Raw genomic sequence first — 27,599 nt, forward strand, 5'->3', positions numbered from 1 at the left:
ACAACCAGCGCCAGTCTGAAAGAACGCTCTCTCTTGAATAAACATTTTTATATGCATGCTGATTTTGGTTTGTTTTGTCTGAATTTGTGTGCGCTGCACCATGGTACAATGATCACACTCATGCTCAAGAGAACAGCTCGTAAAATGGAGCGCAAGTGGAAGAATACAAAATTAGAGGTATTTTGTGGTGCATGGAAGGATAGTGTCTGTTGCTACAGTCCTGGGTGATTATTCAGTACTGTGGCTAAATTGGTTAGGAATAAATCCTCGTCTGAGCCAGATATTCCGTCGCAGCACAATAGTAATGACTTCATGAATTTCTTTACTGATAAAATAGAAATCATCAGAAATAAAATTGGAATTATGCAATCGTCTGTCAGAGCACCTCAGAAAACAGTGTCTCATAATTTTCCACATGAGCAACTTTAATCCTTCGCTGTCATAGGTCATGAAGAACTAACAAAACTTACTGAAACATCAAAAGCCACAACATGTACAGTATGTTAGTTCCAATCCCAACTAAGCTCTTAAAAGAGGTATTCCCTGTAATCTCAGAAACTCTTCTTAATGTTATTAACTCCTCGCTATCCTTAGGACATGTCCCAAGAAACTTTAAAATGGCAGATATCAAACTGCTTATTAAGAAGCCACAGCTTGATCCTGGAGAATCTCCCATATATGTCAAAAATACTAGAAAAGGTAGTGTCCTGTCCTCCCAACTATGTTCATTTCTACAGAGAAATAGTATATATGAACAATTTGAGACAGGGAAACAAATAGAATAATATTAGCATAGATGCCATTCAATTTATTGCAGAGTTATAGATCATGATAGATGTTTCTGGTTCCGGCAGACCTAACTAAAGCAGCCTAATTGTGAGTTGAAGGATAAATCAGGTGTATGCTTGGCTGAATAGACGAGTCTTTAGTCTAGACATAAACTGAGTGAGTATGTCTACGTCCCATTTGTTTCTCCAAATTCTCATTACTATAATGTGTTCTAATTTTGATTTTTTTCTATTATTCTCATTAGATTCTCATTACTGTAATTTGTACAATATTACAATAAAATAGCCTAATTACAGTAATACAATGTTTTTTTTAGCATAAATACAGTACACCAATTACTCATTTCATTAATATAAGTATTTAGAAAATAAAGCCTATTTTAGGATCTGTTGCATTGTGACATTATTATGACAATTAAGCACATTACTGTAATGTGTTTTACTTTTTTCAGATGTTCAGCTTTTAAATGTTTTGTAATTCCTATTATTCTCATTATATTCTCATTACTGTACTGTTACAGTCATTTTACAATATTGCAATAAAATTACAGTAATACAACGTTTTTTTATTTTATTTAAATAAGCATAAATACAGTACAACAAATATTGCCATGATATATAAATACTTAATGATATAAATTAATTATAAATTATATTAAAATTATTTTGTTAATTTAATTAAAAAAATAATTACATTAAAATAACTAATAAATTAATACAATTATATTTTTTAAATTGAAATAATTATAAAGACAAATACTGCCATGATGTACAAATATTTAATTATATTAATGAATCATTAATTAATTAAATTAATTTTATTACTTACATTAATTAATATAATTAATTATATTTTGCATAAAGAAAAATAAGCCTATTTCAGGACCAGCGGCATATTATTGTGCATATAATTTCATGACAATTCTTCATTACTGAAATGCGTCATGACACAGTTGTTTTGTATTTCTTATTCTCTATGATGATTCTCATTAAACTCTCATACCTCAATAAAGCCATTTGTACAATATTACAGTATAACAGGATAACTAGAGTACTGCAATGATTTGTAGTTTTATTTTAATCAGCATAAAGTAAAGCCAGTACAGCAAAAACTGCCATGATGTATAAATACTTAATTTAAATGGTTACACTTTACAATAGGGCTGTTTACATTAGTTTACTACATTAGTTAACATGAACTAATAATGAACAATACTTTTTCAGCAATTATTCATCTTTAATAGAGTACGGCTTCCATAAATAGTCGCACTCTATTCACACTAAATCTGTTGCTCTTTGATTCCCTTGACGAGAGCGTTGTTGTGAAGTCCAGCGCAATTCGTGCTATTTTTGATCTTCATCTCATTTGTTTTGTGTCTGATATGTGAGAACCTAGCGCTGTCTGTTGAAAGATTCTCTGATTATCCGAGAGAGTAACAAAATTCCATATCTGAGCGGCAACAGATTGGATTTTCTGTATGACAGATGAACTAGAAAAGATAAAGATAAAGACAAAAGGAATATTTCAAGGGAATCCTCCCTTTCAAATCTTTCTCTATGATTAGACCGGAGCTATATTTTAAATCAAATATTTTTCTAACTAAAACTGCAATAACTTACAACTACGATCACTCTGACTGGTGTCTTCCGAGATCCTAAACGATTTACAGTTTCCTTTTAGAAAAGATTTAAAGGTAAAAAGCACACCCACTTTTTCAGCAGCTTTGTTCCCAAAAGTATTTTTCCATGGGGATTTCATTAAATGGTGCCAGGCACCAAACCAACCAGCTCCGAGGTGAATCACAACATTACAAACTTTGATTTGAAGCAAAAAAAAAAAAAAAACATTTTAAAATTGGACAAAAAGACAAAGATATAACGTCTTTAATGAGGGAATGAACTACAATCCCATGCAGCATTGCGAAGGACATAATCAATGGAAACAATGGAAAAATATAAACCAATTGACTTAAAGATGTTGATTATTAGTATAGAAATAATATATTTTCAGTTTATTGCAGTATATTCAGATATATATGGAAGTGGGCGGTCCCTGCAGAGCTCTTCTGGCGTGCTTTTTTTGCGACGATTCTCTGATTGGTGGATTTCTCTTCAGGATCATGGGTAGTGTAGTTCTTCAGCAGGAATTATGCTATCAAACACGATTTCTTAAAAAGGAAGTTGAAATAATGCAGACTGATGGCTTCAACAGAAGCATATACCATGGATTAACAACCTCTGAGCTCACATTAGGTTTGTCTTTAAAGGTTTATAAGTTATCGTTAGGAAATCAATTCCATTATGGAAAAACCGAATGGGATTTTTACTTGCAAAACCAGACTATTGCTCAAAAAGGCTTGTTAGTGTCTGTCGTTAAATACCAGAAATATAGAAGTATACGGGCAAAAAGCATGTTTCCCTGATGACGGACATTCAAAAATAACCATATATTATGATCAAAATGAATTAACATTAAAGACACTTGATATATCAAACCTTCTCTTTAACTGAACTCACCTGAGCGGCTGTAGGACTCGTGGCAGGTGTGAGTGATTTCAGCTGCCAGATCTAGGTAGTGCTGTCGCTTCTCTGGAGGTCCATCATCAGCACCGATGCCGATCATACCGCCTGAGAAACACGCCAGATGCCCCATCTTATGATCCAGAATGCCACCCCTCCACTCTGCCACATACGTCAATCCACCGGGAGACTTCTGGACCAGGTTAGTCTCGATGGCCTGAAAATGACAAATTACCACTGTAAATATACTTCAGGGACAGGATTCACAAAACATTCTTACGAATACTTTCTAACTTAAGAACAAAGTTAACAATATATTGCATTCCCGAAAAGACTTCCTAAGAATGTTCTTACCTTGTTTTTTTTTAAATTCAGTATTAAATTAAAATGATAAACTTGACTGGGTCCCACAGTAATAATTTAGTATTATGCAATATTATGCAAAATATTTTAGTAAAAAATATATGAAGGTAAATATGGGTTTTTATTAAGCTACTATGTATCATTATATATAAAATATAAATATACATGTGCATATCGAGGAAAACGATTACATCTCATTCTCCCTTGTGTTCATTTAGTGAAAAACTGCGGGGAAACATGCCTTTATTATTTTTAAATAGATCTGCATTCAATGCATTTAAAATATTGAATCTGTATATTTGGCTGTAATGGCTGTTGGAATGAAATGATGGTTCCTCTGATTTAAAAAACAAACAAACTTTTGAGCCATTTCAGAGCAAATACATGATTATTAAGATATACAGTATATCAAAAATCATCAAAAGACTGAAAAATATAGAGATGTCATTATTGTAGCCATCACGCCCAGCCCTAAGTGGAGTACTTGCAGTCCTAGGAATAATTAGCGATTCTTATTCTAACTCCAATCAATGATTCTGGGTCCTTAACGAATCAATCAACGATTAAGCACCACTCCTCCAATAATTGGTGGAAAGTGGCAATCTATTCTGAAGAAATAACTTTATTTGTGCAAGAAGCTAACATATAAATCACAAAACGTTCATCATATTACAATAGATGTTCCACCCATGCCATGAAGGGGCTCTTAAAAGTGTGAAATCAACATATATTTTTCGGTCCTTTGTGCCCCCTCGATTAACCTCGATTAACAGTGCCTGCCCACTTTTTCAGCCGTCTTGATTCCGGAAGTATTTTTCCCATTATTTTTTTCCATTGAGATATAATTAAATCCTTTACAAAAGAGTTTTAAACCATGCACCAAACCAACCAGCTCCGAGGTGAATCACAACATTACAAACTGTGTTTTAAAGCAAAAAAATATTTGATTTGAAAATGGGACAAAAAGACAAAGGTACATGGCTGCGTACTTAACGTCTTTAATGAGGGAATGAATTACAATCCCATAAAGCATGCGGATGATGTAATCGAATTGAAAACCAATGGAAAAATATAATACTATTGATTTAAAGTTGTTGATTATAGGTATAGACATAATACATTTATTATGCAAGTTTATTGCTAAATATTCAGATACATCCAAATATATAAGTAGTTTGAGAGTGTAGGGAGAGCGATTCAATTGCAAAATTCACAGTGCGTCATGGGAGTGGGCGGTCGCTGCAGAGCTCTTCTGGTGCACTTTGTTGGCAGCGATACTCTGATTGGTGGATTTCTCTTCAGGATCGTGGGTTGTGTAGTTCTTCAGCAGGAATGTCACTATTAAACATGATGAAGTTGAAATAACGCAGGCGATGCTTGATTTAAATAAACCTGAAATCTATACACATATAAAACGGGAACAATATGCGCATGCATGACATTTTTATGTATAGTATAAGACACAGTTTGAGCTGTGCTAAACTGAAGTCAAGCCTCATTGACATTCTATTGGGATTGTACACGTGAAGGTGCATAAATCTGCCAGAGAGAAACAAGGAAACATCTCAGTATTACAGTGTCTGCTATAGATCTGTCTCTTTTCTCTCTGTTTCTTGTTTTGCATCTTTAGAGCGCACAAAACAGCACATGAGTCATTGACTTTTCATTGAGTTTTGTGAAGCTCTACATTTCCGTTTTCACAATGTTCTGTTACCCTAATGAAGATTTTCTCTGCTAAACATCTGCTAAATGAGTAAATGTAGATCATCGAAGCAAGTACATCTAAAGCTCATTTAACACAGGTAATGTAGACATATTTAATTACCAGGTAAACAGGGCAAAAATCCTCTCAGATTAAATCTTGAACATCAAGAACATCTTAAATATATGTTATGTTCTAACCTTAGGCGGATAAAACTGCATTCTCCTGTTAAATGTAATTAATATTTTGGCAGCCCTCGTTCATCAAAGGGCAACATTATCTAATGAAAGGCTAATATGCTAATTAAATGAGCGAAAACAAGTTTGCTCTCTCCATATCGTTGTTAGATTTCTCCTTTCATATCAGTATTAACATGAGCCTGAGGTGAATCTAATCTTAAACTAATTGTATCAACCCCGAATTAAAGACGGCAATATATTTCATATTCATACCATCTGTGAAGACATATTTTTTCTGGAACGGCATGAGGGTTAGTAAATAATGACTATTCATGAACTATAGCATTATAAAATCTTTGTTTATCAAGTTACTATCAAGTGTAACCGTTCATTTTCTGCTGGGAACAGTATCAATGATATTTTGATACCTCCATAGCGCTGTAGTACATCCTCTTCGCCTCCTCATCGGTCTTGTCCGACATCAGGTAAGATTTGATCAGGTACTCATAGAAACTGTCCCCGAGACCGCCGATAGACACGTGATCTGAGAAAATGAGAGAGAGAAGACGTTTAAAACAAAACCCACAATCACAGACAGACATAGACGATACGGGTGAAGCTCACAAAGACATGTCCAGGTCACATTTCACCCCAAAAATAAAAAATAAAAAAGGCAAAGTTGCCATATTTTGCTTAATGATCATTTATGTTTAAAACAATTACGATTTTTTGCATTGTGACATTATTTTAATGACAATTATAGACTCATTCATTTAAAATTGTAATTCTGTGGCTTTTAGTCCATGTCTGTTAGCTCTGAGGTCATCTGTATACGAGTGTACTAATAAAAATGGACAAAATTAACTTTGTAAGGGATTATCTAGAGTCAGCCAGTCATTATCGCAAATGAACCACGATAGGTCAGGACCCCGATTCAGATTTGAGTTGAAATTATATTATTATGGAAGAAAGAGACTGCGGATTCTCTTGAAACAGCTACAGTTTGCATCAGAGTTCTGTTGGTTTAAATCATGAAAATAACCACCTGCCTGCTCATGCCAATTATTACACAACTACTCTTCCAAATAGATAAATGAATGGACATGAAACATTGTTTTGAATTGAAATGACGTTTTTGAAATAAGAGACCAATAAGTCTCCTTAAACAGCTGAATTCCACCTCCACGGTTTGCATCAGAGTTCTGTTGGTTTTATAGAGTGAAAATGACCACCTGCTCATTATCCAGCTTATTATCTCAAACGAGCTGGCCGTAACATAAATTGGGGGCTTGTCCGGGATATCACATGGAGCTGTTTTGGCGAGTATGTGTTTGAGTGTGCACCTTTTAGTTTGTTAGTTTTTTTTTTTTTTTTTTGAATGAATAAAACTCCAGTTAGTTATAGTGTTCCCAGATGGGATGTTTTTACAGTGCTTGTTTATTATTTTGCTTTTTTATCTTTGAAGGTTACCCTGGGTGGAGATTTAAATCTCTGTTGGGGGTATGCTTTCGGACTTTTGGTCTCAAAAGACTGATTGTTACAAAGTTCAGCGTTTAATGCCGCCCCGAGCCCTATACACCTTCGAAGACTAGAAAAGGTTTAAGTAGTTTTTGTATTTGTTTAGTTAGGAACTGGAGTTTTCTCATTATTAGTTATGGTGACACTCTGTGGTTTTTCACTTTCGTTATTTTTGAAATGTTAAGTAAGTAAACGGAAATAGCCTTGTTTAGAGTACTGATACTGATACTGAGTTTTGTGGCAACCTTGACTGTGTTCGAGGGATTCCTTGGTGACTTGTGTTAGGTCTCTGTGATATTGTAATTAGGTAGGATTCATAATAGGTGTGCGCTGTGGGCTGGTTTGATGCTATGGATTATGGGATTTGTAGTCATCACCATAGTGATTTGTAGTAGTGTCACACATGTATCAGCTTAGTTGCTTTGTTGTATCGTGTTAAGCTTTGGTCACTTTTTGGATAAAAAAAAAAATATCTTCAATAGTTAAAGATTTTTTTGAGTGCCCTTCTGAAGATTTATTGGGTAAGTGTACAAAGGAACAACTTTCGCAAATCGCTGAACGCTTTAATATAGAGATTCCCAACCAGGATATGAAACTTAAAGGAACACTGGTGGGAGCTTTAAAAAGCGTACTTGCTGAGAGAGGAGTTTTAAAGGTCAGAACTGAGCCTATTGTTCCTGATGAGCTTTTGGCATCTTTTTCTGAGGATGTTAGTAAAACAAAGCTTAGAGGGATGACTGTGTACAGTTACACTCAGAAGAGGAAAAACTCTGTGCTGAGCATGAGGTTCACGCTATGGAAGAGAGAAATTCGGAAAGAGAGTTTGCGACTAGAAAATTAGAGCAAGAATTAGCTGTGCGAAGATTGGAGCTTGAGGTAGAAAGAGAATGAGAGGAGAGGTTAAAGAGATTAGAATTGGAGTTGGCATCGGAAGCAGTTGCAGTTCCTCGATCTGATGTATCTCACTCTGCTTCATCTCATTCATTTTTAGCAGCTGATCCTGTGTTTGATGTTCACAAGAATGTGAGACTTGTTCCGCCATTCTCTGAAAAAGAGGTGAAGAAATATTTTTCTCACTTTGAGCGTGTTGCTCTTTCTTTGGAACAGCTGAAAGAGTTCTGGACATTACTGTTGCAGTGTGTTTTAACGGGAAAAGCCAGAGAAGTATACTCTGCACTTCTCCTCAAACAGAGTGGTGAGTATAAAATTGTCAAATCTGCTGTTTTGCATGCATATGAACTTGTCCCTGAGGCCTACCGTCAGAGATTTCGGTCTCTTAAAAATCCTGAGAGCCACACTTATATTGAGTTTGCATGAGAGAAAGAAAGTTTGTTTGATTGTTGGTGTACCTCAATGAAAAAGACAAATAAAGAGCAGCTTAGAGAGTTAATACTTTTGGAGGAATTTAAGAACTGTATTCCTACTGCTGTAGCTACGTATTTGAATGAGCACAAAGTGAATAAACTTACAGAAGCAGCTATTATGGCTGAATTTGTTTTAATACATCGTTACAAGTTAATTTAGCCTGGCTCATTCTAAATCTGAGGGGAACAGACTTAAGTTTCGTTCTCAAGTCCAGATGAAGTCTGCTGTGATGGAACAGGATGTAAAGCCAGTCTCGGTTGGTAATGCTAGTAAGTTTGTCCCTGCTAGAGAAATTATTTGTTTCTATTGTAAAAAGCCAGGACATAAAATATCTGATTGTCTTGTTCTTAAAAAGAAGGAGAGACTTGCTAAGCCTGTTGCTTTAATTACTGCTGCACAGTCTACAATTTACAAATTTGGTGAACAAATTCAGATCTCAACAATTTCTGGTAGAAAGTTTGTCAATGAGTGTTATAATAGTCTGTAACAAGGTTAGAATGGGAAAGGAGGAGGTGGGAACTGGCTGAATGGTCAAAATAATATTTAATAAACAAAAAGACACACAACACAAACGCACACATGGCAGCTGCGTGTGGCTCTCTTTCTCTCTCGAACTGCCACATCCCACTGCACTTATCCCTCTCTTCGGCTGATTAGCCCGATTGGGGGCCGGGCACGCGTAGTCATGGCCCTGCCCTCCTCATCGTAACTCTCCTCCCTCCTTTGCCTCAGGCTGGGGAACCCCCGGTATGACGTACATCCCCCACTTATGGCCCCGCCTGCTGGCAGGCTTTTCCCCACCTCTCTAGAGCTGGGGAGGGGGACAAGGGGAGGGAAAGGGCAAGGCGGAGCGACAGAGAGAGAGAGCGAGAGAGAGAGGAGAGAGAGAAAAAAACTTGCTCGCCGGTTTCCAGACACACCGTCGCCTGGTCCTCAATCACTCCTCCACCCTCTGGCGGACGACAGCCGCTCCTCCCCGTTTTTTGACCGGAGCAAGTCCTCCGACCCCTGGCAGATGGAACCTCCCTCCGCATTTTTGTGGCCGGATGTGAGCCCCTCCTCCCCTCGCTGACGGCGTCCAGGCAGCCGGCAGTGACTCCTCCGTCCCCCAGTGGATGGCCGTGGCTGCTCCTTTGGGCGGATGGCAGTGGCGAGGACTCCACGACAGCGCATCCCTACTCCTTCCCGGGCTTTGGCACCAATGTAACAAGGTTAGAATGGGAAAGGAGGTGGCGGGAACCGGCTGAACGGTCAAAATAATATTTAATGAAACAAAAAGACACACAACACAAACGCACACACGGTAGTTGCGTGTGGCTCTCTCTCTCTCTTGAACTGCCGCATCCCGCTGCACTTATCCCTCTCCTTGGTTAATTAGCCCGATTGGGGGCCGGTCATGCGTAGTCATGGCCCAGCCCCGCCCTCCTCCTCGTCACATAGTCATGGTGACTATGCACCATTCATTACTACGAGAATGGTGTCTTTACCTGGTTCTGAGAAAGCTGTGCCAATATACATTCTCCAAGATACTGGAGCTGCGCATTCCTTTTTGTTGGAAGGGGTTTTGCCTTCGTCCAGTGAAAGGAACTCATGTACTGGTTAGGGGGTTTGAGATGGGGTTCGTTGAAGTGCCTTTGCACAAAATTAATCTCTCCTCCAAACTAGTGTTGGGTGATGTTATAGTTGGAGTTTGTTCTGTATTCCCAATGTCCGGTGTTACATTCATTCTAGGGTATGATTTGGCTGGAGGGAATGTTTGGGGAAAGAGTGTTGTAACTCCACCTATTGTAATACCTTTAGCAAAATTACCTGTGGTGGAGGAGAGTGATAAGCATTTTTCTGATTTATTTCCTGCATGTGCCATAACTAGGTCTATGGCCAGTCAAAAGAAGGAAGAGCAGGTAGGTGAAGTTAATCTTCAAGATACGTTCTTCATTGCTGTTGATTCATCTTTGTCAGAATTCAGAGAGGGGTCTGAGTGTTCAGAAAAGGCAGATCCTGATGTGTGTAGTATACAATTTCGGCTTTCAGAGAATGAGAGTCAAGCTGAAAAATCTGTGTCTGACCCTAAAAATGATTGCATCACTGACATTTCTGGGGTTGATGTTTGTTCTTTATCTCCTCTTTTTAATGTCTCTTGAGAGGAATTAAAGAACAACAATCTGATGATACTCTTAACAATCTTTACCCTGCAGTTTTGCCTGAAGGAAAACTTGATTATTTTTCTTCAGCATATTTCCTTCAAGATGGCATGTTGTGTAGGAAGAGCCCCATCAAAAATGATCCTCTCTGATTCTAAGGTTCAAATTGTGGTTCATTTCGGTTTAGAGAGAATGCTCTACAGTTATCTCACCGGGGCATTGCTGGTCATACTGAAGTTAGGAAGACTTATGATAGGGTCATGAGGAAGTTTTACTGGCCTAAGCTTAAGCGAGATATGTCTAACTATGTGAGACCTTGTAATACATGTCAGATCACTGGTAAGCCTAATCAGAAGGTGCCAGTGGCCCCATTAAAACTGATTGCTGTGGTCTCCAACCCTTTTGACCATTTAACCATTGACTGTGTTGGTCCTTTACCTAGTTCAAGGGCTGGACATTGTTATTTACTGACTATTATGTTCCAAACTACCCGTTATCCTGCAAGCTTATCATTTGAGGTCTATTACTACAAAGCCTATATTAAAAACCCTTACGAACTTCATGTCTGTCTTTGGTATTCCAAAGATTGTTCAATATGATCAAGGTTCTAATTTTATGTCTAGACAGTTTTCAATAGCTCTGCATCAGTTAAAGGTCAAAGACAATATATCCAATGCCTATCATCCAAAGAGTCAAGGAGCTCTTGAAAGGTTCCATCAAACCTTGAAGTCTCTTTTGAGATCATATTGTGTGAAGCTTGACTGTGACTGGGAAGATGGTTTACCTTGGATGTTGTTGGCCATACGTGAGGTGGTCCAAGAGAGTACAGGGTTTAGCCCTAATGAACTCGTGTTTGGTCACATGGTTAGAGGACCTACCTGTTTTAGCTGAGGAGTGGAGTATTTCTAAGCTTCCTGAGAATGTCTTGGACTACATGAGTGGGTTCGGTATCGCCTTTATGAAACACAAGCTATCGCTCAATAGAAATTAGGTGCTTCTCAAAGAAAAATGTAACAGCTTTTTGATAGGAGGGCTCAGTTTCTACATTTTCAGGCAGGTGATCAAGTTCTTGCTTTGTTACCGCTTCTGACTAGCACATTCCAAGCTACGTTTTCAGGACCCTACCATATTGTTAAATGACTTTCAGATAATAATTATCTGCTTAGTACTCCTGACCGTTGGAAGAAGGTACAAGTTTGTCACATTAATTTGCTAAAACTTTGTGTGTCTCCTGTACGTCCTGTATTAGTTGGTGCTGTCACTGCTACTTCTTTGACTTCAGATTAAGGTCAAACGTCTATGACTACTTTGGAGGTTGGTGAGGATTTGAGTGTTCCTTCTCAAGGGAAAATAGAAGACCGTCTCAATAACTCTGAAATTCTTGCTGATTTACCTAGTCATTTATTACATTTGTCTGCACCAGAGCGAAGCGAGATCATTGAGCTGGTGAAATAATTTCCTTCTCTTTTCTCCGACATACCTAAACGTACCTCTGTCATTGAACATGACATTGATGTAGGTGGAGCACCTCCTTTTTAACAGCATGCATACAGGGTAAAACCTGATAAACAAAAGTTGCTTAAGAACGAGGTGGATTATTTACTTGCTCATGGCTTCGCAGAACCTAGTTTTAGCTCTTGGTGTTCGCCTTGCATCTTGGTGGAGAAGTCTGATGTTTCTTATCGGTTTTGTACCGATTATAGAAAACTCAACCTGAACTGTCATCCTTTACCAAGAATTGATGATTGTATTGATCGTGTCGGAGCTGCCTGATTTGTTAGTAAGTTTGACCTGTTGAAGGGATATTGGCAGGTACCTTTAACTGCTCGAGCAAAGGAATTGTCTGCTTTTGTCACTCCTGACACCTTTTTGCAGTATACGGTGATGCCTTTTGGAGTCCGAAATGCCCCTGCCACCTTTCAATGATTGGTAAATCATGTGCTGTGTGGATTACCCAGTTGCAACACTTATTTAGACAATGATGTTCTGTATAGCTCTTCCTGGTCTGAACATCTTGATCAAATTAAAGAACTCTTTTCATGTCTGGCTAAAGCTAATTTAACTATTATTTTGGCCAAAAGTGAATTCTGGAAGGCTACGGTAACCTATTTAGGTAAGTTGGTTGGGCGTGGAGTTGTGAGGTCTATTAGTGCTAAAGTAGAGGCCATTTGTAATTCTACCACACATACTATCTGTTGTGAATTTCGTCGATTTTTGGGAATGGTGGGGTATTACCGTGGTTTTGTCAAAATTTTGTTTCACCTTTGACCGATTTATTAAGTCCAAAGATACCATTTTGGTGGTCAGAAAAGTGTCAGCATGCTTTCGACAATGCCAAAGCGTTACTTGTCAATGCTACGGTACTTGCTGCTCCTAATTTTGAGAAGCCCTTTTGTTTTGCTGTTGATGCTAGTGCTTGTGGTATTGGTGCTGTCCTTCTACAAGATGGCTCGGATGGTACTGAACATCCTGTTAGTTATTTTTTCAAAGAAGTTCAATCATCATCAACAAGTCTACTCTACCACTGAGAAGGAGGCCCTTGCCCTTGTCTTAGCAGTTCAACATTTTTAAGTATATTTGGGTTCTTCATCTGTTCCAATTCCTGTGTACACTGATCATAATCCTTTAGTGTTTTTAGATCGGATGCACAACCAGAACCAAAGGATTATGAGGTGGAGTATTATTTTACAATCCTATCCTCTAAAAATAACACATGTGCAAGGAAAAGATAATCTAATTGCTGATGCTCTTTCCAGGGTATAAAGGGGTGTTATGAATTTTATGTTGTCACTCTTTCTCTGCCTCTCTATTTTAAGTAACCTAGGGCCCAGGATATTTCAGACCAAGAGTGGAGTGGAGAGGAGATGATGATGTATTAGAGTTTTGTGTTTTTGTTTTGTTGTTTTGTTTTCTGTCTCTTTTCCCTTTCCTTGCTTTAGGTTCCCTGGGGAACCTTTGTAGGGAAGGAGGGTTTACGACCCTGGCCGTCCTCTTCCCATGGCTGCAGCATGAGAGAGTTCTGATTGGCTAGAGGCGTAATTGTTTAATTGATTGGATTTGGGGTGTGGTGTATAAAATAGTTGTTCACCCTAGAATTAGGGCTCGTTGGCTCATTGGCACGCTCACTCGTGGGCTTGTTGGCTCACTTGCTCTGGTTTCTCCTCATGGGGAAGGTTCACCTCTTCAGAGGAGTCATCGATACAACTATGGCTTGATTCTCACCTGCAGCTTCCAGCCCATGTGGTATTTGCCTTTGTTTAACCCCTAGACATTTTTGTTATATGTTTGTTTATAATAAAATCATATTTTAATTGCACCCTTGAGTTTGACTCCCCTATATGTTGTGGTCTCAATCGAGCCGGCCGTAACAGCGGTCAATATTTAAAAATATCAGACCTCTGGATGCTGTGATTGACCAATCAGAATTGAGTCTTAATGGCCCTAGAATAGGCATAAAATATGACCTTTGCATGTACTTGACAGGATGCATAAGATTCACCCTTTTGATCCAGGATTGGAATTGAATAGTTTCTATTTATATGCACATGTCATTGTGTATGATTCATGGATGATCTGGGGACTATTATCAGAATCATGAAACATAATGTCAGAAATGTTTCGATCTGCCCCTCGCTTGATTGTCATGCAAATCAAAATGGGTTAGGTGTTAGATGTCACGGTCACACACACATTATCTCTCACACCCATTAGACATTGCCATGCAACACCAATTAGCTCTGCAATTGTAGATTACATTCAACCCTTTAAAGAAAAAAGTTTCCCCTGTTGTTAGGTGATTCTAAAAGATTCAATTTCCAGAAGGTAATGGGATTTATTATCATTTTAATAACTCTTGGCTCAGGTCTCGAGTCCCAGTCATGCGAGCTGCACTGGCTCAATTGATGTCATGGATGCCAGAATAATTGCATTGTGAAACTTAGAGATGGTGCACGTGAGAGCTGGCCTTTCATGACCCAGAGCACAAGACCGTGATAAACCAGGACAAATAAATAAAAACAGAAAAACAAACAAACTAAACAAATGCATGCAGCACTTTACATAAATGGTAGAAAATAGGGCCTGAGACTAGTAAAATATGTCAACAAATGGTCCGTTAAAAGAGAAAAAAAAATGGCATTAAACTTGCAGTGAAATATTTTGCTGGCAAAAATGTTTGCGACCATTTCATACTTTCGCATTGTTCAGGGATTTTGGACTTGGTATGAACTGGTATGAATGGTTTTTGCTTCTTTTTAAAAAATAGTCTGTGAAAAAGACTAAACATTTGGTATACAAATGGCCATGAATGTTGGTGGGGAGAAATTGTTCACAAATATTTCATAGCATGGTAGAATGAACAAGCCTTAGGATCCTACAAACAAAATCATTGGTTTAATTTTCAAGAATGGTTGTTGAGGGGGTGGGGGGTGGGGGTGCTGGGTAGCTCAGTGAGTAAAGACACTGACTACCACCCCTGGAGTCGCGAGTTCGAATCCAGGGCGTGCTGAGTGACTCCAGCCAGGTCTCCTAAGCAACCAAATTGGTCCGGTTGCTAGGGTGGGTAGAGTCACATGGGGTAACCTCCTCGTGGTCGCTATAATGTGGTTCTCGCTCTCGGTGGGGTGTGTGGTGAGTTGTGCGTGGATGCCACGGAGAATAGCGTGAAGCCTCCACGCGCGCTATGTCTCTGCGGTAACACGCTCAACAAGCAACGTGATAAAATGCATGGACTGACGACCTCAGACGCAGAGGCAACTGAGATTCGTCCTCCACCACACAGATTGAGGCGAGTCACTACGCCACCACGAGGACTTAGAGCGCATTGAGAATTGGGCATTCCAAATTGGGGAGAAAAAAAAGGGAATGGTTGTTGGGTTTCAGAATGATTAAGTATTGCATATAGTAATGTAGACAAGTCTTTACATCTGATTTAGCAACATAACCCGTTTTGTCTACGTAAAATCCAATAAAAAGATTTAGGTAAAAACATTAGCAGAGCTTACTTACGTTGTACCCAGTTTCCACTGACAGGACTCAAGAAGTTTGGATACAGACCATGAGGCTTCTCAATTTTACTCAACAGCTTTCGAATATTCATAACCTAAGGACAAACAAAATCAAAGTTCATTTCAGGCTTGTGTCCTGCCCGCTCTACATATGGATCATTCTACTAAACATGTGCCATCTGTTTTCTTATATATACTGTATATACTGTCTATCTATCTATCTATCTAGCTGTTTGGCATACTGTAATGTCGGTATAACCATCAAACATTAAAACTAGTTTACACTTTCAGACTGTCAAGTCTTTGTCAAGCCAACATCAAAGTTTGTATTGACAAGTTTTACATATCTAGTTTGTCTGAATGACTGTTGAAATTCTGCTAAAATGTACTTCAGAAGTCACCTTATCAACAGAATGCAGCCGTTTCATACACATCTTTTCAGTATATGATTAATAAATAAATGTGTCATGCCTTCTCAGTGAACATGGGGTTTCCGGAGAGTTCTGAGAGGTGAACGAACTCTAGGTGCAGTGTTCCAAACTCTGCCAGGATGCTGCTCCCGGCTGATGCCCACCCCCAACTCCAGCTGGTGCCACTGCAACAGAAAGCACACCGCGCACAGTGAGTACCGCCACCCAAGCCACACTGCTGCCATGGCAACCACAGCAGTGACAAGCAGGTAACGGTGGAGCTGGTGGGAACCATGGCAACAAAACATAGAAAGTGGATGCTGATTTTTTAGTTAATCACTGTAAAAAAAAAAGAAAAGAAAAGCACATTAGAAAGAAAAGTAATTGTTTAACAAAGGTGTGCAAAAAGCTTCACTGCACATGCGAATGTTGTGCACAGTGTGAACAGTTGTGCACTGTTCAGAACTGAATTGGGCATGACTTTTACATTACAATTGAATTCATACTGTATACAGTAACTGCTGTAAGTGCAGAATTTAATAAAACATTTGCTTTTTCAGTATGAATTACCCATAAACAAGTTATAATACACACAAAATACAGGGTATCTATACACTCAAAAAATATTTTAATATTTACACTTTTAAATTTCAAAACAAATTTCCATGAAATTTAATTAAGTAATCTTTAATAAAATAAAAATATTCGAAATATTTTAAGTTTTATTTATTTAATTTAGTTAAATATTACACAATGCAATTTGATGGAATTTTGTTCTGGAATTGAAATGCGTGAATCTTAAAAAAAGGCTAAAATATTGTGTTTTAAATGTAGAAACATTCAACAATATTAATAAGCAGTGTTTGAAATGTCATCTATAGAAGTTTACGCAGCTTGTTTCATAACTATTTCATGAATTAAATTATTAATAATATAAAACAAAACAATGAATAATAATTTATTAAATATAATGATGATATTATGCTATATATATATACACAGTATATTTGATGCAATATAAAAATATAATATTTTTATTATATTATTTTAACATTTTAATAATATAAATTTTTTATAAAAAAAACTTAATAAAGAATAAAACAAATTGGCCTAATACATTACATAATTAATAGATGACATTTTGAAAACTATTAAAAGTTATTTAAAAAAGTGTGGTGGACATTTTGTGGTGCTGAATGACAAAATGAAAATCTATTTTTGATAGATAATTGTTAATTGTAACTAATTGTAATTGTAACTAAGGAAATAAACAGGCATTAGACAAAAAAACCAAACAATAAAATGACTATTTTTCAGTGTATTTGTCTGTATGGAGCAAAGTAAATATTTTATGAACACTTTGAAGAGCCTATTTGGAGCATTTCATACTTCTGATTTAATTTAATAAAAATTTCAGGCATTGTTCAAGAGAGATTGATTCTGCTTGTGTTTATGCTGCAGGTCTCACGCCAGCCAAACAAAGACTGAGAGAGAGAGAGAGAGAGAGAGAGAGAGAGAGAGAGACAGCCTAAGATGCGGGATGAACTCTGAAATTAACAGCTCCAGGTTTTCGCTGTTTGCTCCAGTCCTCCCTGCAGGATTAATTCGGTGAAACAGCAGAACTAATTCACACGATTATTTGTTTCTGGTTCTCATTGTGCGAGCGAGTCATGCTCCACTTCACTTCTGAGGGAGCAATCAATAGTGCTGCTGTCTGGGGAGGAAGAGGGAAAGTAAGAAAACTTTTATAGGAAAACTCAACTGAAATCACAAACAATCAAAAAACTGTTAGCTAAACAAAGGTAGAGCGTTTCACCACTGAGAGAAATGACTTGACTCTTTGTTGATATAAAACAACAGACTATACAAATAATAGACGCTTATATTAAAAATGAGATGTTTTTGCATCCATCTGCGCTTTTTTTTTTTTTTTTTACTTTTTAATGTAAACATGCTTACATACTGTATTACATATTTAAACAAGTACAATTTAACCATGTATGACATGCACTGAGTTCCAGACCAAACTGACAACTTTAAATTCACTGCGTAAACGCTTGATCAAACATGAGACTTATTAGCAAAGATACTGTCAGGTGGTGCAAAGGGACACTTTATGCATCTTTGTTCAATGTGAAGTGAGCATCATTACAATCATTTACATTGTTAATGTTATTATTTTATTTTTGACATTTTAATTTGTAATTGGAGATCAAACAATACCACGAAGCAATGGCAGCATTAAAGTTATAGGTCGCAATTTCAACATAAGCACATTATAATTGATAAAATGCTGAAATGTCGGCCTTTTGCAATAAATGGAAACTGTTGCTTCATAGGCATTGGATAATCGTGCCACGAAAATAGCTTTTGAACTTTGGAATTTGACTGTTAATCCTACTGAAAATAACAACAATGCAGCAAATTAATGTTGCCGTTATCCCATGTTACAAGTGATCCGAAGAGTCGAGATAATAATAATAATACCACACAGGTCCAAGTCTGACCCCAGTGTGACAAAATTAATGCTAGAATATTGATGTTTGAAATAAATGATAGGTAACAAAATTGTTACTTTGTCTTTTCTTTGTAACACAGTCAGATTTGACTATGGCAGCATGGTCAGGTGTGACAGAATATTCTGACACTTCAACAAAAGTGGTGTAAAAATTGCTACACTTTAACAAACAATTGTTTTTATAATGTCTAAATATATATCCAGTGCATAACTTGTGATAATATACAACATTGGATTATAGAGATCAGCCAATGCATGGAGCAACGAGGCCATCTACTGGTTATTATTGTTATTTCATGTAGTTGTTATCCTAATGTGTGAGACATTTTGATATTTTGACTATTTTTTTACACTTATTTACACTATTATGACAAGTTAGTAATTTAGATGTAATTACGGTTAATATTACCATAAAATCCCCTCCGAAAATGCATAACTTTAGTGTTTTCATTTAACAAAGTTAGAATTATTACATTTCTTAAGATAAATAAATAAATAAATAAATGGTTACACATTTGAAATTTTGGGTCAAATTTGACCCACACAGTCTTTCTTGAAGGAGGAAGCGGGAGCCGGGTAAACAATCCAACTTAAGTCACTTTTAATAACGCTTTTCAGCGTAACAAACATGGTCTGCTTTTCGGCAAAATAAATAAACACATGCTTTTCAGCAGTGCGACGGGCACAGTCAGCTTCGTGCCTCTCTCTCTGTCTACAGCGGTCTGGACTGCCCTTTATCTCCCTCCCGCTCTTCATGGCTGTTAGAGATAATTTCCCACCATGTTTGCATCCTTACCGCTCTTCCTCTCCCGGACTCGCTCTGCACAGACGTCGCTCGGCCATGCCCCTATCACCACATAACCCCATCACCCAACTCAGGCTGGGGAGCCATCCGGCCTGCCACTTACTCACCCCCCACCCTGCCAATTTCTGGAGAGGGTGTGTGTCGATGTTTCGCCAACCCATTGCAGGATTGCTTTTGGAGTCATAATTCACAGTTTCCAGGGAACAGGAACAGGACGCGGGGAAGAAGAGGGGGAGGGAGGAGAGAGAACAAGAAAGAGGAGAGAGAGAGAGGAAGAAGAGGGCCTGCCGGCCCCCGAATACACCGCCAAAGGGTCCTCAGACAGCTGGATTGCCTCCGTCAGCTATGCCGGGTGATGGCACTGGACCCACTCAGCCGTCCCTTTTGGTAGCCTGCTGACAAAGTGCTCCAGCACCACCACATCAAATATCTCATCTGCGTTGCAATCTTCAGCCGGCAGCCACCTTCGGCAGGTGGATGCTGGTGAAGGTCTTGAATACTTCGGCCAGCGGTGAGAACTCCATGACAGCGTTTTCTTCCTCCAAATCCCAGGTTTCGTCACCACTGTGACAAGTCTTTCTTGATGGAGGAAGCGGGAGCCGGGTAAATAATCCAACGTAAGTAACTTTTAATCACACTTCTCAGCGTAACAAACATGGTCTGCTTTTCAGTACAATAAATAAACACATGCTTTTCAGCAGTGCGACAGGCACAGTCAGCTTCGTGCCTCTCTCTCTCCATCTCCAGCAGTCTGGACTGCCCTGTATCTCTCTCCAGCTCTGCACAGCTGTTAGAGATATTTTCCCAACAGGTGTGCATCCTTACCACTCTTCTTCTCCCGGCCTCACTCTGCATAGACGTCGCTTGGCCACGCCCCCATCACCACAACAGCATAATAGGGAAGAATGCACATTCAGACACGGTGTTGTGTATAGTGGCATGTGTTTTGCCTCTGCCATCATAACTAACCTGAGTGCCTCACCAGAGCCGGTTTTCTCCCAGTCCATCTGTGCACTGGCTCCTGTTCTTCATCTAACTGGAATTAGCATGAGAATCGGGTAATTAAATTTGCCTGCAGTTGTCAGCATGAGCTGGTGGGCACAGAGGTCCCAAAACATGACGCTTTCTCACAGAAAAGACGTTGGTGCGAGAAATAAAGGGTACGATTTGTGACATATGGCTTTTATGAATGGATGCGTAAAGGATTGGGGTTGGGTGTACAGACGAGTGTATGCTGTGTTGGATGCTCACCTGCCCAGGTTAATGACTCCTCTGGGAATGCCGGTGGGAGTGTTGAAGGCGGGTAACAGCTTCTCGCCAAGTTCTACCACCTTTTGCTTAAAGATCTGAGAGACAAAACAGAAGAAAAAAAACTGAGATTCATTGGTGAAGGACGTGTCTCTTCAATATCACACATACACACACTCCCTCAGAGGAATGTAAAGTGCATTTAAAGCAGTCATACTAATTTATTCCCCCTTAAAATGTTCAAGGGTTCTCCCACCAAAAGCAATCAGATGGTTGCAAATTAGTAGCCGGTAAAAAAAAAGTGCATCTATTATGATTCAATAACACTGAATATGTTTGCAATGGCAAGCATGCACACTGTATTGCGCTGTATCGAATGTAAATGGCGAAACAGAATGCACCGATAAACATTTCAAAATGTAATATGCTATATTCTTGACCTTAACAGTTAATACCGTTTTCATTTTTATTTTTGGGTGAACTATTTAGAATTACACTTGAAATATAACTTTCTTAAACAATCTTGTTTTCCAGAATAAAATACCAAAACATCCTTAAAACCAGATTGAGGTTATAAATTTCATGTGTATGTTTTTAAGGATGCTAAGATCTCTTTAAACTGAAAACAAAACAAAATACCTTAAATGCACGGGTGTTTTGCCAAGCATTATTTCATACTCGGGTCTTTAGCGACCCGGCATGTATATCTATCACAAATGGATCTACAAAATGCCCAGATAGTGTCAAATTGTCAAAACATTTTCAAGACAATAACAAAATAATAGAATAGAATATATTCTGATATATTTTGTTGTTTTACATTTCATATATCAAAGAGATGATGCAACAAATATAGAACAGGATTCATTTCTTCCACACTGAAATTTCATGAGACGCAACTGGCTGTCAAACACAAGATACACATAAGCTACACATTTGTATTTTCTCAGGCACTGTTTGAGTCTAAACAGATGCACAACTTACATAATTTCAGCAGTACACTCAAATGACAATAGCCACATCGTACTGTTCATGTGTTAAACTTGCTATAGTTTACTTCTACATTGCTGCTTCATCAAATTGTCTATCAAGTCAATCACTGAAACATCAGTGCCACCTTGAGTAACAAATAGCATTTATGATATGTATGTGTACACACATATGGAATATCGATAATTCACCATTGTTGCACAGACAATAAACGTTATATAGTGTTTATTTGTATGAATATAGTACTAATTTGTCTTGTTATAAACAAAGAAAAAAATTGACAATATTACATATCTCATGTCTTTAATGACCCTATACACTTTTGATAACCAAGCAGTTACACTAGGCAGTTTTTTGTTACACTATTAATAAGATAAATGTTGGGGAATAGTAATGAGGTGTGGGCATAATTCCCAAAAAATGGATGCGGTATAGGGGGTGGAATGAGGTCCCGGGTCACTAAAGACCCACCCGAGGTATGCATTAAAGGGTTAAGAATTATTTGTATTTTTTTAAGTGTACTGCTTTACATTTCATGGTTTAGAGAGCTTGCGTTCATAAGAGGATTCTGATCGTCGCTGCTAACATACAGTATTGATCCACGATGACAACACGAACCTTTGACCCCTGCGAGAAATCCACCTTCCCATCGATGTGTACAAGAGCAGCTTGACATGGCCTTTAAGGTATAGCTCACCCACAAACAGAAATTATGTATTTATTTACTCACCCTCATGCTGTTCCAAACCTGTATGACTTACTTCTCTCGGTAGAGTTAAACCGAGTTTTTTTTTCATATAATAAAACGCGGAAAAGGTAGTCCACATAACTTATGTGCTATATTATAACAGAACAATTCTAAAGTCATACAACAACTTTGAGTGAAACACAGACCAATATTTAAGTAGTTATTCACTGAAAATCTTCTGAAAGATGAAGGTCTTAAAGTGACTAAAAAATGATGTAAAGACATACATGTATGCACTACAAAAAATGGCATGTTGACTGCATTTGATACAACTGGCACCAAAAATTATTGACTTTTGTGTGTAGTGATAAGAAGTTTTTGATGCCAATGGTTCCAAATTAGATTTGAGAGCTGCAGTGGAGGGGAAGATTATCAGTGAACTTAAACTTAGATTTGTTCCTCATCCAAAGCTCTTGTAGAATTTCAGAAGAATTGGAATATACAGAAGGGTTATGGACTAGCCATATTGAAGTTTTTTATTGTGTCATTTTTGGAGCTTGACAGTAAAAATCACTATCCACTTTCATTTGAAGTAAAACAATGGTCTGAAAATTATATATATATATATATATATATATATATATATACTTGATAATATATACACAGAGCAGCCTCAACATTAAAACCACCTGCCTAATATCGTGAAGGTCCCCCTCGTGCTGCCAAAACAGCTCTGACCCGTTGAGGCATGGACTCCACAAGACCTGAAAGGGTGTACGTGGTTTGCAACAATCTTTAGGTAGGTGGAACATGTCAAAGTAACATCCACGGGAATTTCAGGACCCAAGGTTTTCCAGCAGAACATTGACCAGAGCATCACGCTGCCTCTGCCGGCCTACCTTCTTCCCATGGTGCATCCTACTGCCATCTCTTCCCCAAGTAAACGACGCACACGCACCCGGCCGTCCACATAATCTAAAAGAAAACGTAGTTCATCAGACCAGGCCACCTTCTTCCATTGCTGCATGATCCAGTTCTGACGCTCACGTGCCCATTGTAGGCGCTTTCGGCAGTGGACAGGGGTCGGCATGGGCACTCTGACCGGTCTGCGGCTACGCAGCCCCATACGCAGCAAGCTGCGATGCACTGTGTGTTCTGACACCTTTCTACCATGGCCAGCATTAAGTTTTTCAGCAGTTTGTGCCACAGTAGCTCTTCTGTGGGATCGGACCAGACAGGCTAGCCTTCGCTCCCCATGCGCATCAGTGAGCCTTGGGCGCCCGTGAACCTATCACCGGTTCACCGGTTGTCCTTCCTTGGACCACTTTTGGTAGGTACTAAGCACTGCATACTGGGAACACTCTACAAGACCTGCCATTTTGGAGAAGCTCTGACCCAGACGTCTAGCCGTCACAATTTGGCCCTTGTCAAAGTCACTCAGATCCTTACGCTTGCCCATTTTTCCTGCTTCCAACACATGAAATTCAAGAACTGAGTGTTCACTTGCTGCCTAATATATCCCACCCCTTGACAGGTTCCATTGTAACAAGATAATCAATATTCACTTCACCTGTCAGTGATTTTAATATTGTGGCTGATCAGTGTATATATATATATATATATATATATATATATATATATATATATATATATATATATATATATATACACACACTACACACAATATCTCCTTTTGTTTGAAAATCAGTTTGGAATGACATCAGGGTGAGCAAATGACAACAGAATTTTCATTCTTGGCTGAATTAACCCTTAATTAGCCAATAGGATAGTTATGCACCACTGAGAAACAAAAAATTACTTTTTAAAGGCTATTTGCTGTGGAAACTGCAGGCTGTCCTCGATGGGTAAGAAAACAAACAGCGTAGGCAGATGAGTAGCATGAAGAGGTCCTAACTTCCCACGTAAATGACCTGCTCCCACAAGGAAATTCAGATGCACCCAGTATAACAGCAAATTGCTTTTAGCTGTTTTATCTGGAGTGTAAACATGCACTGTGTGAACGGGCCCGAGGGAAAGTCATTTAGGTGCTCATAACAAGATCAACAATGTACCCACTAGCTTGAGATGCATGTTAATGATGGTGAATAAAAGTCTATGGAAAACTGTTTAAAGTGGCGACTCTAGTAATCAAACATCACATGCCGGAATCACCATGACGACTCCATGAACAATTAATTCCCTCTTTGCAATGTTTTATGTTCATTTAATCTAATATAAACTCCTCACCTGATGCCATCTGTAGTTACAGTACAGATAAACATTGGGCATAGAGTTAAAAATAAGAAACATTGGGGCCTAACCCCTGGAGTCGCGAGTTCGAATCCAGGGCATGCTTAGTGACTCCAGCCAGGTCTCCTAAGCAACCAAATTGGCCCGGTTGCTAGGGAGGGTAGAGTCACATGGGGTAACCTACTCGTGGTCGCGATTAGTGGTTCTCGCTCTCAGTGGGGTGCGTGGTGAGTTGTGCGTGGATCGCGGAGAGTAGCATGAGTCTCCACATGCTGTGAGTCTCCACGGTGTCATACACAACGAGTCACGTGATAAGATGCACGGATTGACGTCTCAGAAGCGGAGGCAACTGAGACTTGTCCTCCACCACCTGGATTGGGGTGAGTAACCGCGCCACCACAAGGACCTATTAACTAGTGGGAATTCGGCATTCCAAATTGGGATAAAAAAATAAGACATTAATATATGTTTCCTTCTAAAAAAAAAAAAAGAGAGAGAAGCTTTAACCAGCTTTGGTTAGATTGTCTCCTGGCCAGGCGAAGTTAATTAGGCTTGTCTATTTAGATGGTATTATAAAGGTATTGGGCGATGTCAATTTTTTACAAAATTTCATAGTCGACTGTCGTTAAAAGTAAATACCAAGTAATCAATATAATACCAAATAACCACGTAACTTAGCCAATTTTTGTAACAAAAATTAGAATAATGTTAACATATTTAATATAGTCCTATTTACTTTTATTTAGCCAAATAAAGTTCATTTTCATTGAAATCGAACAAAATTTGGTCATATTTATACTTAAAACAAGATTTCATTTGTTGCCAATGTTGTAAGAAAAAAACTAAAAGGGAAAATAATTTTTTTAACACCTTTGGCAAATATTGTTGTTGTTGTTTTTAGCACAAATATCACAAAATCTTGCTAGATGTCTGTGAAAATGAGTCTTAATATCTTATGTCACAAGAAAATTCATTTTGCAGTGTTAACTATATGTCAACTGTAGTTTAAAGAATTAGCTCATTTAATTCTTCCACTTGCGTTTTGTGGTTCTCAACATTTTTTACTAATCGATTACTTGATTTTTTAATCAATTTTAAGGAATTTATAGATTTCTGTAAAACACAAGACTTAATATCTTCTGCCATTTTGCTTAAAAAAAAAAAAAAGTAATTTTTACTGGAAAACAAGATAATACTGATTAAGAAGATTTATTTTATTTATTTGTTTTGCAGTGACAAAATGCAAATATTGATGTTTTCTTTTTGATAAATGCTCAGTTCACTGTATTTTAATGCATGTATTTAGAATTAATTTAATGTGTTTAATTTACTATTTTTATTATCGATAATATTGTTTGTAGAAAATACAGATTTGACCCTTTTCCAATAAAACATTACTGTTCTGACGTAAAATATTTTGATACTTATCTTTGATTTTGCATACACTACAGTGCTTGAATTACTGAGCATATTTGAGAAGAAACTGATTCATTAACAGTCAATGTTACTTTCTATAAAAGTAACAATGTAACATACAATGTAACGCCATGCCAGGGCGTCTCATATGCGAAACAACATGTTTCCATAAGCTGCACACTGGCTGAAGTCATTATGCATTTTCTCTGCTGGGCTAATTGGAGATGCTCTCTTACAGTCGTTATGGGAAAAAAAAGAACCAAAAATTCCACCCAAGTAGAATTCCAAAGGGATTCTGGTCTTGTTTTTCCACGGAGAGCGTCTGTAGACAAGAAATGCCAGCATGTTTTTGTTGTGACCGCTGATAGTTGTGGTGGTATTGCTCGAGAGGTGCTGTGTAATTATAGTGTATGTTTTGCAGGCAACACACTGGCAAAGCTGTAGGGCGCCATTCTGATCACTACAGCACAAAGACGCATTTTAAAAGGGTTTCCTCAGTTTCCTCAACACAGACATGTGACAAAGAGAGACAGAAACAAACAAACAAGGGAGAAAACTGAGAGACTGCAAGCCAGAACAAGAGAAAAAAGAAGAAAAGGGTTCAGCTGGATGGGTAAACAAGAAAACAAATGGCAAAAGGATAAGAAAAACTAGCTTAAAACTAGACAAAGCAATTTTGCCAATGCTGTAAGAAAAATAAACTTTAACTTAAAGGCATAGTTCACCCAAAAAAAGAAAATTGTCATCATTTACTCACCCTCGTGTTGTTCCAAACCCATATGGCTTTTCGTATGTGAAACATAGTTCCATAAAAGCGAATAGTGACTAAGACTAACATTATATTTTGTGTCCCACAGAAGAAAGAAAGTCATGCAGGTTTGGAACAATATGAGGGTGAGTAAATGATGACAGAACTTTAATTTGTGTGTGAAATGTTCCTTTAAATGTAATTTCCATCACCATATTTATGTAACATTGCAGCAGTGTTTAGTCCTATGCTACAGTGTTTAGAGTTACGTTTAAACGTTCTTGATCGCTTGAACTGTCAAGAGACTCTAAATTGGCATCTGCTTGAGCATACAGTTTGATCGATGGGCCGTCAGGGTCTTTGGGCATTTAATTGGCCTTCGTAAACTTGATCGAATCCTGCTCTAGTTTTTGTTGGGGAAAGTTGAATTATCTGCACTTGTTCTCTCTGTGGGCTAATTAATGATATGCAAACAGTACAAGCGCAGCACGTTCTTCCACGTTCTGGCTCCGTCCTGTCAGCACCTCGCCATGGGAGCCTGAGCTGTCAGTGCCGGTATGGAGCAGAGAAGGCATGATGCGACGGACAGCTGCTGCGGTGATGAACTCCTGCAGCGTCTCCTTTGTAGCAGCACGCTTGGTCGGGTCAGTCCTGTTATACAGTACCACAAAACTGGCAATTTATTAAGAAACATTCCAGATGTTAGTCGTTTGGAATTTCCTCTTTAACTAACAAAAACCAGTTACATAATGACATCATCCTTGTTGATGTTAAAGTGCCTGAGCTTGACCGGAGAATATTTCCAGAATCTGGTGTACCACTTTTAAGAAATACTTCCTTAAATTACATCAGAAGCATATTGTTTGTTTTTTGTTTTGGTTTGTTTTTGTTTGGTTTGTATTGGTGTTTGGTTTTGTTTTTTTGTTTTTTGCTTTATTTTGTTT

At 38.2% G+C, this 27,599-nt stretch overlaps 1 protein-coding gene across 2 annotated transcripts in view; it reads right to left on the reverse strand.

Moving 5' to 3' along the window:
* Positions 1 to 27,599, reverse strand: part of LOC127453113 (mannosyl-oligosaccharide 1,2-alpha-mannosidase IA-like) — a 306,543-nt gene that overhangs the window by 12,435 nt on the left and 266,509 nt on the right. Inside the window, exons 5-9 of one of the 2 annotated variants that reach the window (XM_051719229.1) lie at positions 20,567 to 20,661; positions 16,054 to 16,177; positions 15,584 to 15,677; positions 5,981 to 6,096; positions 3,306 to 3,525 (exon numbers count right to left, since the gene is read on the reverse strand). In XM_051719229.1, the coding sequence (XP_051575189.1) occupies positions 3,306 to 3,525; positions 5,981 to 6,096; positions 15,584 to 15,677; positions 16,054 to 16,177; positions 20,567 to 20,661 (649 nt within the window). Of the gene's footprint in view, positions 1 to 3,305; positions 3,526 to 5,980; positions 6,097 to 15,583; positions 15,678 to 16,053; positions 16,181 to 20,566; positions 20,662 to 27,599 lie in introns of both variants that reach the window. The other variant, XM_051719228.1, reaches the window with a different exon arrangement.

The sequence above is a fragment of the Myxocyprinus asiaticus genome, chromosome 15 (genome assembly GCF_019703515.2).
Source record: "Myxocyprinus asiaticus isolate MX2 ecotype Aquarium Trade chromosome 15, UBuf_Myxa_2, whole genome shotgun sequence".
In the NCBI taxonomy this organism is placed as follows: Eukaryota; Metazoa; Chordata; class Actinopteri; order Cypriniformes; family Catostomidae; genus Myxocyprinus; species Myxocyprinus asiaticus.